General features: G+C 36.9%; 1 protein-coding gene across 1 annotated transcript in view; it reads left to right on the top strand.

Moving 5' to 3' along the window:
• Positions 1-17643, top strand: part of SGPP2 (sphingosine-1-phosphate phosphatase 2) — a 35469-nt gene that overhangs the window by 17034 nt on the left and 792 nt on the right. The window contains exons 3-4 of the mRNA XM_070946050.1: positions 10867-11046; positions 12739-12828. Coding sequence (XP_070802151.1) covers positions 10867-11046; positions 12739-12828 — 270 coding nt within the window. The remainder of the gene's footprint in view (positions 1-10866; positions 11047-12738; positions 12829-17643) is intronic.

Raw genomic sequence — 17643 nt, 5'->3', positions numbered from 1 at the left:
CATTCTGCTCAAATGAGCACTTAAGAAAACTAGCATAAGTTAAAAACTTGAAAGATTTTTTTTTAAAAAAAATGGAAATGGATGCTAAAATCAATAACCAATTAAAACCCCAGCAAAAAAGAAGGTTCTTTGCAGATTTTTTTCACTGCTAAGAGAGTTAGGGGCTAAACATAACTTCTGAAAGAATGAGTTTCATGCAGTGATGGGTTGCCCCTGGTTCGGACCGATTCGCAAAAACTGGTAGTAAAATCGGTGGGAGGCTCTGCCCACCGACCCCGATGTCATCAGGAAGCTTCTGCAAATGTGCAGAAGTGTGTGCGCGCGGCCCCACTGCAAACCGGTAGTAAAGGTAGGTAGAACCCACCTCTGGTTCCATGCCTTTCCACGAACCTTCTTCCAGGGATCTGATAAGCAACATTCTTTGAGCTTCTTTGAAAGGGTTTCTGTAGACCTTACAGTCTGGACAGGTACATAACAGAAGATAAGATCCTTCAGGTTGTCAGGGCCTTAAAGGTCAATAAAGTGCCTTAACTGTAGCCAGCAGGGAGCTGCCAACTGTGCAAAACAATCTTCATGAGATCCTTGTATCGGTATCAGTCAACAGCCCTTCTGCACCAATTATAACACTAAAGCATTTCTCAGTGGTGTGCCCCATTTTACATATGTAGAATATAGTTTTTAGGGCTCAAGTAAGAACTAGTAACAATTATTACACATATATTACAATTCATTGTAACAATAATTGATTATGTGCTACAAGTTGTTTTTGACTCCTAATGAGATTTTCTCCATGAGCCAATGTTAAATACAAAATTCAAGTATTTAACTATGGGTGTATGAGGATCCACATGGGAGAGAAGGGGGAGATGCAGTTTACTTTTAATATAAACCTAGTAGGAGTTTTTTTTTACATTATTATTTTTTCTCTTGTTTACTTTCTTTGTATTCCAATATATCCTTTTTCCTAAAATTCTTTATATTATATTTACAAAAATAGCGCGCTCTAGAAGTAACTGGTTATAACAATTTAATGAGTTTAATCAAGGGATAGATTAATGCCTCCAAGATTAGTCTTAATTTTGCAAAAGTGCTTCTTGCCACAGCCAGAACCTGTAAATTCCAGTGACAGCTAAGAGCCAAAGTATTTTCAGACATCAGAGCTACCTTCTTTAGAGGGAGTGCAGTCTATTCAGTTAAAATAGATTGAATTTCTGTCCCTGAGTCAGTGGCATCAAGGGACAGCAAGAGGACAAAAGTGGCATTAGAATGTCATGAGTGTAATATCTGTTGATATTACATACATCTAAAGCAGGACTCTCCAAACTTGGCAACTTTAAGACTTGTGGACTTCAACTCCCAGAATTCCTCAGCCAGCAATTCTGGGAGTTGAAGTCCACAAGTCTTAAAGTTGCCAAGTTTGGAGACCTCTGCTCTAAAGGAATAGAATTTGTAGTATAAACTGAAGAGCCAGTATGGTCTAGTGGTGAAGGTACTAGCCTACAAATTGAGATTGTGAATTCTGTTCCTACCTTAGGCATGAAAGCTGGTGGGGTGACCTTGGGCAAGTCACTGATTCTCAGCCCAATCACCAGACAGGATTGTTGTTATGGAGAAAATAGAAGGAGGAAGTAGTATGGATGTTCTCCATCTTGAAATATTTATAAAATGATAAAAATCAAATAAATAAATAACACTCTGGTGCTGGCTTTTGTCATTTTGATGAAAGCAAGACGTATCCTCCACCACTTTTTTATTTGTGAACAATGCCTCTATTTTCCCTTGGCTTATATCAGTTGGTAAACCATTGTTCCTTTTAATTTGGTGAAAATGTTAGCTGATTCTAAAGGGGCAGAGATGTGGGAAAATTTAAAACTAAGCTGAATCAACACATCTTAAGGCCATACAAACTGGTTCAATCTGTGTTCCCTGACTTCACTCATCCATTTATGGATTGGGTCAAAGAGAGTTACATTACCTAGGGTAGTTGCTTTTATTTGAGATTGCCAGATGTATTGGGAAGACTAGTATTTCTTACTCAAAGCAGACCTCTAAATTGTGAACAGAAAGGGTTTTTTTTGTCTTGCTTTAATTGAAGCTTCTTATATATGCATTTTGTTTGATTAAACTACTTAACAAGATATATGTGTTTGAATAAAACTCTTTACACCTTGCAATGTGTTTTAGCAAAACATTTTAAAAATATTACCTTGCTAATATATTCAGGCATGAATAACACCCACAGTAAATATGTGGAAGAACTGAGCCTGAATCACTATACATCACCTGGAGAGTGTTTGATGCACACCAATAAGTTTCAGAAAAGAGGGATTCCTCATGTTGGACATCTCCAGACCTTTAATGATTTGAACAGTGATGGCAATGATGATAGCCAAAATTGTCAGTACTTATATAAGAAATATCCCAGTATTTTCATAATCTCATTTTGATAGGGAGTCTGTAGTTCTCTGTATACTACCGGTATTTAACCAGTATACCTATTGTAACAAGGACAATGCTGGGAGGATACTGGGAATTGCAATTCAGCCATGTCTGGAGTCTCACCAATAGGAGAGTGCAAATTGGACTGGACTGACTTCAAAACATTTTTTTTTTGCTTCTATAATGAAGTTGATTTGAGTGTTCTGGAAATGATTTGGCATTTTCAGAAATACATTGTCTGGGACACGATGTTCTGTATGTGCTAGAACACATCTCTAGCTACATATTTCCAAGCTTTTCATTATAGTAATTGCATCTGCTGATTCCTCAAGATTTCACAATCCAAATTAGTGGCTATTTGTATTTAACTTTTAAAGCCTGAGCTTTATTACTTTTGGCTTAATATCGTAATGTCTTGATATCTGTCTTGACAGGCTGCTTATAGAATAGCAGAGAAAACACGTACTACAAAGTGTATAAAGTACTACAAAGACAGATATCAAATTAAAATAGACTTATGTTTTAAAAATAAAAGCAGCTAAAATAGTGTACATTGTTGTTATTAATTATGGTGCAGGATCTCAAAATGCCCACATACATCCTGGGCAGGGGTGGGTTCTACTTACCTTTACTACCGGTTCGCAATGGGATCGCACGTGTGCATGAGCAGATCGCTTCTGATGATGTCAGGGTCAGTGGGTGGAGCCTCCCGGTGTATTTACTCCTGGTTCTATAGAACCAGTCCGAACCGGGGGCAACCCACCACTGATCATGGGATAATACGACTTCTGCAAAATACATACTTAAAGGTTGTAGAAGTTAATGAAGGCTAAGATGGCTACTGTTTGCAGATTTCATTTTCATTTGAGATGCCAAATTTTAAGCCAGCCTTCTCAACATGCATAACTCCTAGTCCTGTGACGGCTGTGTTAATATCTGTTATCTCTGGAGGGCATAAAGACGGAGAAGATTGTCAAACATGAAGCCATGCTACTTGCAGGAGTAAAACAATTTAAGAATTACCGCAAACAAGGAACCACAATGCTGGGGGGATGGCAGAGAAGGGAAATTCACCAGGCTTGAGAATGGAACTACAGCCTAATGGTTTGTATGTTTCACTGCTTGAGGTTCTGATGGTTGCTAGGAAAGTTTAAGGTCACAATAACTGCATGTACAGTACCTTCATGAGGAATTCTACTCCAAAACCTAAGCTATTGATGCAGACAAGAGGCCACAACTATTGGTGAAAGGATTTTTTTATGACACATGGCTATTGAAGATAGTATAAGCCCCGTTGTATGATTGTAAAAAGGAGCATGCAGTGGTTGTTTTTATGAGCATGTTTCTGCCACTTTGCTTTGTAGAACTGAAAGTTGTCAAGTTAAGATAACATAAAAGTTTAGCTGAATGCAGTAAGAATGGGATGCTTTAAAAAGGTGTGTAATAAAACAAAGGTCCAGGTTGAGTGGGTGAGGAATGAATACAAAAGTGAGTGACCAATATAACATTTTATTAAAGTTGCATGCCACTTGACTCTTAATATGAAAGAACTATATTAAGATGGTTTGGTCATATATAATGAATGAGTGAGACCAGATAACTAAATAAATATGATAAATTTGTTCTCTTATTGGAAAATTGAATCAATTGAGAGGCAGGGGAATAATGAGAAAATTATGGTTGGATAGAGATCCTCCAAAAAGAGAGATTAGAAGATTAATTGAAAAAATGAATGTATGAAGTAAATTATGGATATAACAGAAGGCAGGGATGGTTTTCAAAGAGAAATATATGGAAAACTATAGTAAATAGCATTGGTATAAACTATATTTAGCTGCATTTCCTTTTCTTATCTCATGCCTTTAATTTATTTTCTACTATTTATTACTCATTTTCTGTGCTTTGCTTAATGTTAGTTTGCCCAGAAGGCAGTAGTGCAGACTTATATGTGTTTGAGTATGTGCTTGTATGTGTGTGGTATACGTATTCCTGTATGTGTTCCTGTATGTAACTACACAATCAGAGAAGAAAGGTAGCCTATTGCAAGTAGCAGGAGTAAAAACAGATCAGTCCAACTAATTAATCTTTCTGCCTTCTTAAAACCTGAATAATAGGCATTACTTGACTGTTGACTGTTGTATTATTTTAAAAAATTCAAATGACTTTAAATGAGTCCTGGTGATTCTGCAGCACTCTGTGTACTCTAAATTGCCTAATTAAGTAGCTAGCTGAAAGTATGTGCTCTTAGGCCTGCTTCCAAACTGAAAAGCCTTTATATTGAAGGTAGCATTTAGAGTTAAACTAATAGCCCACATAATAGAATATTGGGAGGGACAATGTGATTGAGTCTGTTTAATTGTTTCAGTCTGAAATATGAAACAAAGTTCTTGCATAGATTATTACTAATTATACAGTAGAAGAAAATGTGAGGGTATAAACGCCATATTCCCGATGGCCTTATTTTTGAGGGAATAAAACTGAGAGATTGTTTTTGTGCTCAGCTCAAACTTTCCCGTTAATGCTCATTAGATATTCTTTAGTAGAAAGGAGATGAAATCTCTCTGCTTCATCAGCTTTTGACAACATAAATAATGCTGAGGTTCAGTCAGCTACTCATGCTTAAAATCTAGCCAGTTCAGTTTACTTTGCAAGTACCATTTACATTTGTTCAAAGATACACCTCATCTTTTATCATTCTACCTTACACTGAATAAAACATACTATATTTTCAATTGTTGTAATAGATAAAATTGAGGAGAAAGGGTGGCAAGAAGATAGTTGGCAGTACTAATAAGTAATTTAGGGTATAGCTGAACCGGACTTTACTTAATTGAAGTAACACCTCTGCACAATTATTTTGCTTTCTGCCTTGCAGAGATGGGATGACTATAGTCTATAAACAACCTGAAACCCCTATTTTACATTCATAATCACGCCACAAGAAATTATAAATTATAAGCAGCACATTCAAAGCTAGGCAGAAAACATAATAAGCTAATTAGGCTCAATATCTTAGTAATAACCTCTATCCAAATTTCATGATATTGCTACATCACTACCCTACTTCATGTAGTCTCCAGTTGCTGAAAATATTATCAATTAATATTTAATGGGAAATGGGAAATGTGTATTCCCAGGTTGAGTGATCTGGTATTAGAGCATTTGTTATTCCTTTTCCTTTTTTTTTGATCTGGATATTGGTATTTATAAGGTTGGAGCATACATGCAATGTGCACTGTATTAAGCAACAAACACTAATGTTTTATAGCCCCTTAAGGTCAATTTATTTTGGCATAAGTATTTCTTGACTTGACTTACTTCATTGATTCAAGTAGATTCATTCATGTGGGAATATGTTCATACATCTGCTACAAGAAATATGTTCATCCTCTAGGTACAAGGTGTCTTTGTTTTTATGTGGCATCATAAAACTAACCCATCTACTCCTTTTGGATTCTATAGGGAGGACATAAGATTCTGGGCAGTGTGCATGCTTCTTTTCACCATCTATCTCCTACTCTAAAAAATTAAAAGCAGGAGTAGAGTTTCTAGGAGAGCGATTTTTTTCCCTGACATCTGCCTCTGTACCTAAGTCATTCTGTTTTGAGAAAGTTATCCTGTTAATGGACAGACAGTCAGAGTTTTAAATTTTTTTATGTAACTGTTACTGTAACATTTTGTTGGATTGGAAACAACAAAAGCAAAAGACTTGGCTAGTGAGAAAGTACAACAGTCGTCTTCAACGTCATTCTGTGCTGCTGTCTGATAATCATAGTTCATGATTTTGCCTGTCACAGCGGTTGTGTCTTGTGAAAGTAAATCTTTACTTCTGATTGATTGATTGATTGTGGGACACATCAAGTCTTTATCACTCTGAGCAACCACGCAGAAAGATTGTCTCCATGATGATCTGTCCCTAACCTGCTCATTCAGGTCTTTCAGTTGTGCACCCTTTGCTGCTGTAACTGGTACATCCACTGTGCTGCTGGTTATCCTCTTCTATTCTTTTCTTCCACCTTTCTTGCAATGCAGAGTAAGTAGGGTATCCTGACAGCATGGCAATGGAGAAGTGATGAATCTTTTCTCAGGGCTTTATAGGTCATGTAGTCAACTGATTAATTATCTTTCTTACTCTGATGTAAGATGCTTTTTTTCTGACTTGAACAAACAATTTCTTTATATTAGCTTGGCAGAAGAGTCTTTTCTTTCTCTGCAATCAGCAATGAAAAACAGAAGTTTGTTGGAGGCTGGACAGAAAGACATCTCTGTCCATTCATTGCCACATTGATGTGACAGGGACAAGGGAAACAAGGGACAAGGGAGTAGAAGCCACATGCTGGGTAATAGTCTGCTTATTGCCATCCAACTGAAAATCTCAAGATTTTTCCAATTGGATGTAACCTACCAAATTTCCTCCTTTCAGACTGTCTCCATTCATTTTAGTAGCTTACGCTAGCCATTAATCATCACAAGTCTTTTGCAGGCATTTTGAAAAATGTCAGTATCTAAAAGCTTTGGAGAGGGGACTGTTCTTCACCTGAGGGATAAAAAAACATATGGTACTGCTACTAGTGTCACCTGAGGAGATTGTATGGATGTTCTACTCATTGTATCTTGAGTCACAATATTTGCCAGGTTTGACTGGAAAAATCAGAGTGATGCTATACTGATTTAAGGAGACTTTCATGACCTAGTCCATTTAGGAAATTTATTATTTTTGAAAATCCCAATTTTTCAGGATTATGAAATCCTCTGCTACCAAACCCACTTAAAATTTCGACTGCATGCCAGGTTTCAGTATTCTTCTGTACATCGACAAGGTTGATGCCCTATTGATTAGCATATAGTTTAGACATTTCTCCATATCTCTACTAGCAGACAAATATGACGATTTCAATTATAGTGTAGTCAGACTCTAAGTTTGACTGGAATTACATTTTACTAATATAGGCTATGAATAGACTCTTGAAAGCCTGACAGTCATTTTGCTTTCCTCTTCACTCTCTTATCCTCTAGCAAGTTAGAGTGGAGCCAGTTTGTTTTGTTTCATTTTTGAATGCTTTCCTCACATCCCGAGCTTAAAACATCAGGGTTGAACTGTGGGGTCTTTGGTGCTGTTTGAGCTTGGCTGTTTTCTAGTTCATGTTTCATTTCCCAACATCAATAAGACATATTTTATTTGTAACTGTTGCTGCATTGTTTCTCCAAGCTTATCTCTAAGGCTCTCTACAGCAGCACACAAAAGTTCATTTGTCCATTGCTGTATAATTTAATTTAATTTTATTATGGACCGATCTGAGTTTACCAATAATATTTAAATAGTTTGTTTTATTTATCTCTTGTAGAATTAATGTATTTCCCAAAGTACAGCCAAATCCTCCAGCCACCATATTATTCTGCTCATTGTTGGTAATACAGAAATTATTTGAACTCTTATATTTTACCTTTTGATTGCCAGAAAGCAGCACAAGTTGTGAAATCCAGTCTCTCATATGCCATGCTTGGGTGGATGTCAGGTGGTGCCTGGAAAATAAGTGGTTGCAGCCAGAACTACTAAGCTAGTAAGAAGCTGCTTCGCCAAAGCAGAAAATAAGGTCAGGCTTCTGGGATGAAAGATTTAAGACCTCCTGCCCTGCGGATTCAGCAATCTGCTATAACCTGCGGAGTATCTAGTGTTCAAGATGCTGATTTTTTCAGGATCATCTCAGCTTTGTTAGAGGAATGTTTCATCCACCTACTGAACATGCAAATATATTGGCAGCAAGGCCCATGTAGCTTTCTGAAATTGTCATATTTATCTGAAATATACAAGATGTTCATTTGAATCTCCTACCCCAACATCAAATCAGCAAAAACATCTCATTCATTAAAACAGGACAACAAACTTCATATAGCAGGCAACATCAGGAGACTTGATGTAGTGATGGAAGTTTTTATTAAATGGTAAAATGTTTTAGTTTACGAGATGGCTAGGCTCTAGCAGACTTGAAAAAGTAAAATATTTCATTGTATGCTAATTTCAGTCTGATGAAAGCTTAACTAATGAAGTCTGCTATTGATCCCAAATATAAAATGAAAGTGCATTTTGAAGTCATCATTATATTACACATATGGCATTAGCTGTTTCTCTGCTTCTTAGCCATTCAGTTTCATTTTGATTTTCAGTGGCTTATTTTCAAATACCTATTTTGACAAAAATAGTCATTTCTGTTCCATGAAAGTCATTTGTAAACGTATAAAAATGATAAGCATTTTTTAAAAAGTCATTTCCCCCCAAATCTCCAGATGTATACTGTTGATAAAAAAGACCCTTAACCTTGAGACCCAAAAATTAACTGTCAGCTGTCATTTTATGTGTTCCATGGTCATGAAAAAAATTGTAACACATCTGAAGCAAGTGCTTTATGCAGATATTGAAGATGAAAATTACAATCCATAAATCTCCAATCTTAAATTTTTCAAGGCTTCTGAAACAGTTTTATATATTTTTTTCTCATAAGATTAGGAGTGACAGAATTTTGAAGTTATTGCTGACAATCAGACTTGATGCCTCCAGGTCACTCATGTACTTTAGTTCCTCTTTGAACTTAAAAAGGAATTGTATTTAACTTGTGAACTTCATTTCATGAAGGAAAAGAAGGTGTACCAAAGGAGCAGAAAAGATATTGATATTAAAGCTAGAAATAGGATAAAATTTAATTGAGGTGGCACCTCTTTTTCACTAAAGGCTGGGGGGCAAAAGGGAAACTTGCTTACATCAACTAAAAGCGTGAATAAACCTAGAGTCCAAACTATATCTACCTTTTTCGTAAATGCATTCTACTGTATTCATTTTCTTCCACCATTTTAAAACCACTAAGTAAATTCTACTAGAGTTGAACACCCAGAAGTGTTTTATATAAAATGCAAGAAAGTAAAAAGAAATAAAGGTGAAAGAGAGTGAGAGAGATACATGTGGAACAATATTTGGTAGAGAAATAATGAAAGATATAATCAATACAGATTTTCTGGAATATAAAGCATCACCTTGCAACAGGATGTGGCACTAACTTGTCTAATGTGCTCTCTGTAGAAGTTTTTAATCTTTCTTTTGGGGGAACTGGGTGGGGGGAGAGCAAAGCTCAGAAGCAATATTTCCTGTGATGGCCCATGCCTGTGGACTGGCCTCCCCTAGAGGTCAAGTTGGCATAAAACTCCCCTAGAGAGCTCTTAGGGAATGAAGGCGTGGAAACTCTTAGCTTGTGGATTAGGCTTTAAATGTTTTCTGCTTTGATATGTTTATTATACTTCTATGTTCTATATTGTCATCCATCAGGAATCTGTTATTTGATTAAGTCAGTATGCAAAATTGAAAAGTGAACAAACATTACTGTATTTTTAGTATTTCAGCTCAATGTAGTTTGTTTTATCTTTGCTCAAGGATGTACTAAGCAAACTACATTTCCCAAAAGTGGAAACACATTGTCTCTTTAGGTGTAACTTGTAATATTTGACGTTATGATGTTCTTTGTTGTGACTTTCGAACATTTTACCTCCTGCAATTATGATGCACTGCTTTAGCATTACATTTACTTGTTTTGTTATTTTTAAACGTGTAATGTCACTGCTTAATGTTCCTGCCATTATTGATATTTTGTGTTTTTAGATTACAACCTTATTACTCCTAGAAGGGTCATTGATGGTACATAGAACAGTTTAGTTCTTCTGTTTTAGGGCCACGGGGGTGTGGGGGGTGCATCTAGACTTCCTATCTGACCTCAGGCTTTCTACTCTGTGCCTTGTAAAATTATTTATTAGTCTGAGATTTGATAAGTCAGTCTTTACCAGCAGATGAATTACAGATGAATTAGACTTTTAATTCATATACACCTTTCTCTGTATGTCTAGGAATTATGATATCTGGAGCTGATCTGGTTGGGGTAGGTTCCCCCAACTACTTATCTCGAACCCTTGGGCAAATCTCTCATTTTAAACTTTAAATAATGGTTTGGAGCCAGGCTGTTTGAAGAACCATCTTTCCTCCATTGCATCTACCCAACCCACCATGACAGGAATTCAGAGTATGGTGGGGGTCCAACTATTAGGGATCTACATTGGTGGGAGCATGAAAAGTGTCTTGTTGGTGGTGGCTCCTTCCCTATGGGACATAATTCCCATGAAGGTACAATTGCCCCTCCCCTGTTGCTCTTTTGAAAAATGCCAAAGACTTGGCTATTCAGCAGACCTGGGGTTCCCAAATGGAGATGTAGCTGATCAAGTGGCTGATCTGATGGTCTTGTTGAGAGGAGGAGGGGGGCTATGGTTTTTATGTTGTAGTTTTTAATGTTGTAAGCCACCCAAAGTCACTGGCGTATGAACTGGGCAACCATGTAAATTTGTTTACTACATAAATAAATAAACAGGAAAATGTCTCTTTGCTATCTCCAGGTAGTCATGTATATTGGTCAAGTCATGAAAGACCTTCTGAAGTGGCCTCGTCCTCATTCACCACCTGTTGTCAAGCTAGAAAAGAAGACTAATGCAGAATATGGAATGCCATCCACACATGCAATGGCAGCCACTGTCATCTCTTTCACTTTTGTATCTGTGACTGCAAACCAGTACAAGGTAGGAAGCAGCAATTCTGATTTAATCTAGTCAAGTTGCATGACCAAATTTTATTGCTTTATTTGGTCAAATATTAGTCCTTCCATCTTAAGCCTCAAGTATTTCAGTGGCATTACAATCCATTTCTGTTTCATCCTCTTTCTTCTTGGGTATTGGTCTTCATCGGACAGTATTAACAAACTTTTCACTGTGACTGACTAAGACAAGTCATTCCTAGGAATATGGGACTGTTTTACATCCTCCATCACATTTCTGTAAAATAAGGATCTTTTGTCCCAGTGGGATTTTTTTGGGAATGTGCACAAATTCACTTTTGGGCCTACCGTATTTTCCGGCGTATAAGACGACTAGGCGTATAAGACGACCCCCGACTTTTCCTGTTAAAATATAGGGTTTGGGCTATACTCACCGTATAAGACTACCCCTCTTCCAACGCACACCAAATAAAAATTAAAAAACATCAGCTGGCTCACCCACAATGTAAAAGCAGCTGTGCTAGACCCAAAATGGCCCCTGCAACAAGCAGGAACCTCACACGGCCACAAAAAGCCCAAAAAAATGACTTTCACACTTTACACACACAAAATTCCACATACAGCTTTGTGAGATTTTGTGTGTTTGTGTAGTTAGAGTGAAACACTACAGAAACACACTAAATCTCAGAAAGCTGAACAAATATTATTTTATTTTTATTTTTATATGAAAACTAAGTTTAAAACTTCCTAAACTTTAAATGGCTAGGTCTAAAAAAGAACAACTAAAAAAAACCCCAATTAACTATTTTTTTTAAAGCTCCCAAAGGGGAAAAAAACTTACCCAATAGAACAGGGGTCTCCAACCTTGGCAATTTTAAGACTTGTAGACTTCAACTCCCAGAATTCCTCAGCCACTTTGTTGCTGGGTGAGGAATTCTGGGAGTTGAAGTCCACAACTCCTGCCTGCTTGATTGCAGGCAGGGAGTGGCTTGCTGATGGAATGGATTCAGGCAAGCGAAGCAAGGCAAGCGTTGCGATTAGCAGCTAAGGTAAGCAAGCTGGAGGGGGAAAACTTTTTTCCTTTTACAGGGCTCTGCCGATCCCACCTGAGTTGCCTGATTAGCAGGCAACTCAGCTGGGATCGTCAGAGCTTGCAGAGCTACGTAAAAGGAAAAAAGTTTTTTCCTTTTACATGGCTCTGGCATCCCAGCTGAGTTGCCTGATTAGCAGGCAAAGCTGGGATCGTCAGAGCTTGGATCGCCAGAGCCATTTAAGGCTCGTCAGAGTCTTTCGGGCTGGTCTGCCTGGTTACAGGAGAACGACACCCGGCGTATAAGACGACCCCCGACTTTTGAGAAGATTTTCATGTGTTAAAAAGTCGTCTTATACGCCGGAAAATACGGTACTTGGTTAGTCTTTCAATTGTGGAGATGTTTGTTTAGAGTTCTTCATTTAGCCTAGGATACTTTGAAGGGCATTTTTAGAATGGAATTACAAAATTTCACCATCTATGATCTTCAGGTAACTTATCCAAATAAGGCTCTTGGGAAATCATAAATTCCTCTCTCATTGTCTAAGTAGTTTCATCTAAGATTTAGGAAAGGAAGATTCTAATTCTTTAGATTTATGGTATTCTCAAACTAAATTGTGGATGGACTGTTTTCGGTTAAGTGATGAATAAAGATTTTATTAACATTCTTTCCCCTTATATTTTTAGTACCCACTTGAACTTGGACTGTTGGGAGCCTTCTTATTTTCATCTCTGGTAGGCCTCAGCAGAATTTACACAGGAATGCACACAGTGCTGGTAAGTTTTTACCGTGGGTAACTGCTGGGACAATGAGAGAGGCAAGGAAAAAAAATCATGAAATGCTTATGGTGCCATCATTACTTAAATTACAGAATTTTGATGCAAGTCCATAATTGTGCAGTTATTTAATGACATTGCTATATTATGTCATCATTTAGGAGTTATTAAATACATACATACATACACACATATACATACTTAATAAAAATAATTTCTAAGATATAAATTTTCCCCCTTGAAAAGAATATGTAGTTAAGTTTTCAGAAGCAACTTATTTTTTGTGATTTTTCTCTCATGCCTCTCCTAAGTTTCCCACTTAAACAAGCCCAAGGAATTCTGGCTTGATGTTTTCATAAATCAGGATTTGAAAATTAAGAACAACGATTTGCTATTCTGTGTCTTAAAGGAGCAATAAGCCCAAATCCCCAGCTTGTTATTCTACAGCTCCCATCATCAGTTTGACATCTGCCTTGAGCTGAAGATAGGATATAGCAAAGTATAACAGCAAAGTTAAATACAAAGCATTAAGCAATACAAAGCATACAAGTTGAAAGAATCTGTAGACATTTCTCAAATCTGAACCTAAGTAATAGAAAATTTGTTTCTTCATGATTTAAGACTTTGCTCACTGAGGAGATATATCTTTATATGCCTTTAGGTCAGGGCTGTCAAACTTGCGGCCTGCAGGCTGGATGTGTAACACACTGGCCCCGCCCATGCCCTGTTTAGCAAAGGGGGGAGAAGAGTCACGATATGTCATGTGACGACACTGTGATGACGCGAGTTTGCACCCCTGCTTTAGGTAGAGTCTAACACTGCCATTTGCACATTTACTTTTCTTGATGTGTGATCTAATCAAACTGGAAGAAATTATGAGGTAAAACTCCATTATTTTAAAACATCTTGTTTGCTACATAGTGCAGCTGATTGAGTGCATTTACTGAGAGTTAGACTTAATGTTATTTACGGGATGAGAAGTTCAAATAAGACATTTTAATGATAATTTCAGCTTACTCATATAAGCATCTTAAATCATTGTAGCTGCTAATGGCTACATTTGTTTATTCATTACTATGAATTTTGATGGAAACCCTTATTAGATCAAGACATTTAGTTTAGAACAGAGAATTCTTTCTTCCCCTTTATAGAGCTTAGTTACCCCAGTTAGTTAATCAATCAAGAGCCTGTAGTACAGTGGACTAAAGCACTGTTATTAACAGATTAACATCTGCTGTTTGCAATTACTGCAAGTTCAAATCTCACCAGGCTCAAGGTTGACTCAGCCTTCCATCCTTTCAAAGGTAGGTGAAATGAGGACCCAGATTGTGGGGGCAATAAGCTGACTTTGTATAAATATACAAAAGTATGAACGCTATTGCTTAACGCATTGTAAACCGCCCTGAGTCTCTGGAGAAGGGCAGCATATAAATTAAAGCAAAAAAAAAAAAAAAAATCAGTAAAAATTCTCATGACTTTAATAAAATTATATGTCAATTTATCTCAGTAACTTATAATTCTGTGAATAGTTTTTACCTTAAATATTCTGGAGTTTGAAACTACTTATATATACAATAACATGGAGATCTCAATGTGCTCATGTTTCTAAAATAAAATGCTATGTTTATCTCCCAAAGTTTCAACTAGAATTTTCTGATTAGTTCAGTAGTCTCTTTTCTCCCATCTGAGTATGACCCAGGTTTTTTCTGACAAAGGAACAACAATATTTTGCAGTCCTGGTTGTCATTAAATAATGTGATAGCCCATTCCCCTCTCACCACCTAAAAGTCTTGAGTTCTTGCTTCAAATTACTAATCTCATAAAATTTCATTACACGGGAGAGAATAAAAAAACACAGGAGTAATTGGAAGTAAAGAACACGCTCTGGCGGCAGGGACAGCATAGTTCTTGATGAGATTTGATGTCATGTAGTTTTCTTCAGGCATGCAGTTACAAAATGGGGGAATGGGATATGTGTGTTGGTGTACCCTTTTCTGTTCCTGAATTCCATGCAGTCAGCCAGAGTTCTGAGGACAGTGTGCTCAAGTTTTCATTAGATGCAATATGTTAACAAAGCAGAATCCTGGGATACAAAATGTTTTCAGATTCAGATTCAAGATGTTTTTCAGAAAGGAAGCCCAAGATGATAAAGAGTTTTGTGGATGACCTATTTTCTACCTTGTTTTTGATGCCATCCATGTGTTTACATAAATGCCTAAATCCAGCCTTTCTTCATGTTATATGTATTTTCTTTGATCCTATATAGTAAGTTATTTCCAAAGTGTTTAAATTTAAATTTAACCAGTTTACACACATAAATAAAAGTAAATTATCCCAAATCAAGCTTGACGCCTGATTTTTACACAAACATATTCATGAGGTTTTCCTAGCATCAGTATGGAAATGACTATTACTTTTTTCTAGGATAGTTTTTAATTTCCTAGTCTAATAGTAACCTGGGGTTTCTTCTTGATATACCATTCAAGTAGTAACCCAGTTCAATTCTGCTTAGTTTTTTTTAAAGATCAGTTAAGGCAGGGATGTCAAACTCAATTTCATTGAGGGCCACATCAGGGCTGTGGTTGACCTTGGGGGGAGGGGCTGGGGGGCATGGCCGACTGCCACTCCCTGGGCGGGCATGGCCAACTTGATGCCACTCCCCAAACTGCTGGCATATTTCCTCTTCACACTGGGTAGCCACGCTGGTCCAATTTTTTCTCTTTCAATTGGGTAGAGCATGACGGCCCCGTGGGCCTTGTGTTTGACACCTGTGAGTTAAGGTAAGTGTGGGTGCTACAACATAACTAATCCCTTGGCAACACACCTTCTCATCTCATCTCATCTCATCTCATCTCATCTCATCTCATCTCATCTCATCTCTCTCTCTCTCACACACACACACACACACACACACACACACACACACACACAATTCAAACTGAAATGTGGAGGAAGACAGAGTGACTAAAATATTATATTGAAGCTTTTAGGCCAATTTTTATCATATACTTGGCACAAACCTGGAGAAAATGATGGAAGGGATTATTGGCTAGATTGATATGCCTATATATGGACGTATTTCTTACGTTTAGACTTCATCTAATACATTGTTCTCTCCAAAGCTAAACATCTAAAAGGATAATATAAGATGATGCTACCGTATATAACAGGAAAAAATGTACCGAAGTTTGACATTGGCTGTTTCTTTTTGAATGTAATCCATGCACATGGATTACAAATATTGCATACTTTTATTCACAAATACAAGTGCCAATGAACCTTTAATCCCCAGAAATATTATATCCTTTTGCTTGAAGGCTACTCTTTATGCTTCACACATCCTTTGTTTATTACAGCTAAATTATAGGACACTTTCCAAGAAATATCAGGTTATTAGATTCTTGCTAGCTCTTGTCTCCAACCTCTTCTTGTAAATCTCATGTTGTTTCCATTTCTGACATAATCCCTTATGGGAATAGTTCCAAAAGCAATTCTCTGAAGAAATCTATTAAATCCAACAGTAATAACTTATATACATACATACACAGGGTTAAACCTAGCTATACTCTAGTATGCCTAATTACAACCATTTGTCTACACAGTATACTTGCTGCATATCCTATTATAGTAGTGGAAGATGAAAACAAAACCTAGTGCCTCTAGGCCTTCATAAGACCATAAGGAGCACCATAATGTATGAAATAATATAACCCTTGGCATCTAATGCAGGAATATTATGATGAACCACTTCAACTTCTTCCAGGATACAGGAGCAGCCAGCTCCAAATTAAGGATTTAGTATCTAAGATCAATCATAATTTAAGGGAATATATAGAATCATGGATTTTCTGTGGAGAAAGTTCTACTAACATCCCCAGAATGATGCTTCCCAAAGATTTGGACTACACCATCCCTGCTAGCAATAGGAGCTGTAATTCAATATCTCTGAAGGATAGCAGCCTAGGGAAGATATGTGTAGAATATAATTTGTGTAATGACCATGCATATGCGTGTATGTTTGTGTGAAAGAGAAATAGAGAAGACTTTTGTTTAAAAATCTGTGATGGTATTCTTTGTTTCTTTTGTGTGGAATGGAATTAATTTGAGATATGTACTAGCATTACTGATGTTTTAAAGTTCTTTAGTGTAGATTACAGTAGCAGTAATGAAGCATTCAAAAACTGGTCTTTTTTCTTAATAAATGTAGTCATTCAAGATGACTTTGATTATCAAGAGTCCTTTTCTGAACACTCTCCAGAGTCCCTCTTTGAGTGAAATGGGTAGATGAAAAATATGAAAAATAGATAAAAATAAGATAATTGATATTGTTTGGCCTAAAGCCACCCATAAAAAAGTAAACGTAAGGAAGGAACATTAATTCTTTGCACAGAAATTACGAAGTTATTAAATTGAGTGCCTATGGAGATTCTCAATCATCCAGGAAATAGTTACCTCAAAGCAGTTCAGAATGAAGAGGTTTCTTGGATGAGAAGTGAAACTTTTCAAAGGAAAAAACTGAGAAAATCTATTTGCCTTTGAAAAAAGCATCTTTGTATGATTAAACTGAGAGATTATGGGAGGGAAAGGCTGGTGACTAGAAAGAAAAAAAACTTTTTTTATTTCTAGTCATCAGAAATCTTAATTTAAGAAGCATTACTTCATTGCCTTTCAGCAAGAAGGTCCAAATCTAAATTATGGGTTTGCATACAGTGATATATGAATACATACTCTGCCTATAAATTTTACCTTAATTCTGCAAATGTAGCATATTTACTGCTCTTGCAGAAATCCTCTCCTGTCCCCCCACCCCCACCC

This window comes from Pituophis catenifer, unplaced genomic scaffold, assembly GCF_029215685.1.
Source record: "Pituophis catenifer annectens isolate HBS135680 unplaced genomic scaffold, rPitCat1.0.hap2 SCAF_6, whole genome shotgun sequence".
Taxonomy (NCBI): domain Eukaryota; kingdom Metazoa; phylum Chordata; class Lepidosauria; order Squamata; family Colubridae; genus Pituophis; species Pituophis catenifer.
Note: the sequence above shows the minus strand (reverse complement) of the source record. Positions and strands in the feature narration are given on the sequence as shown.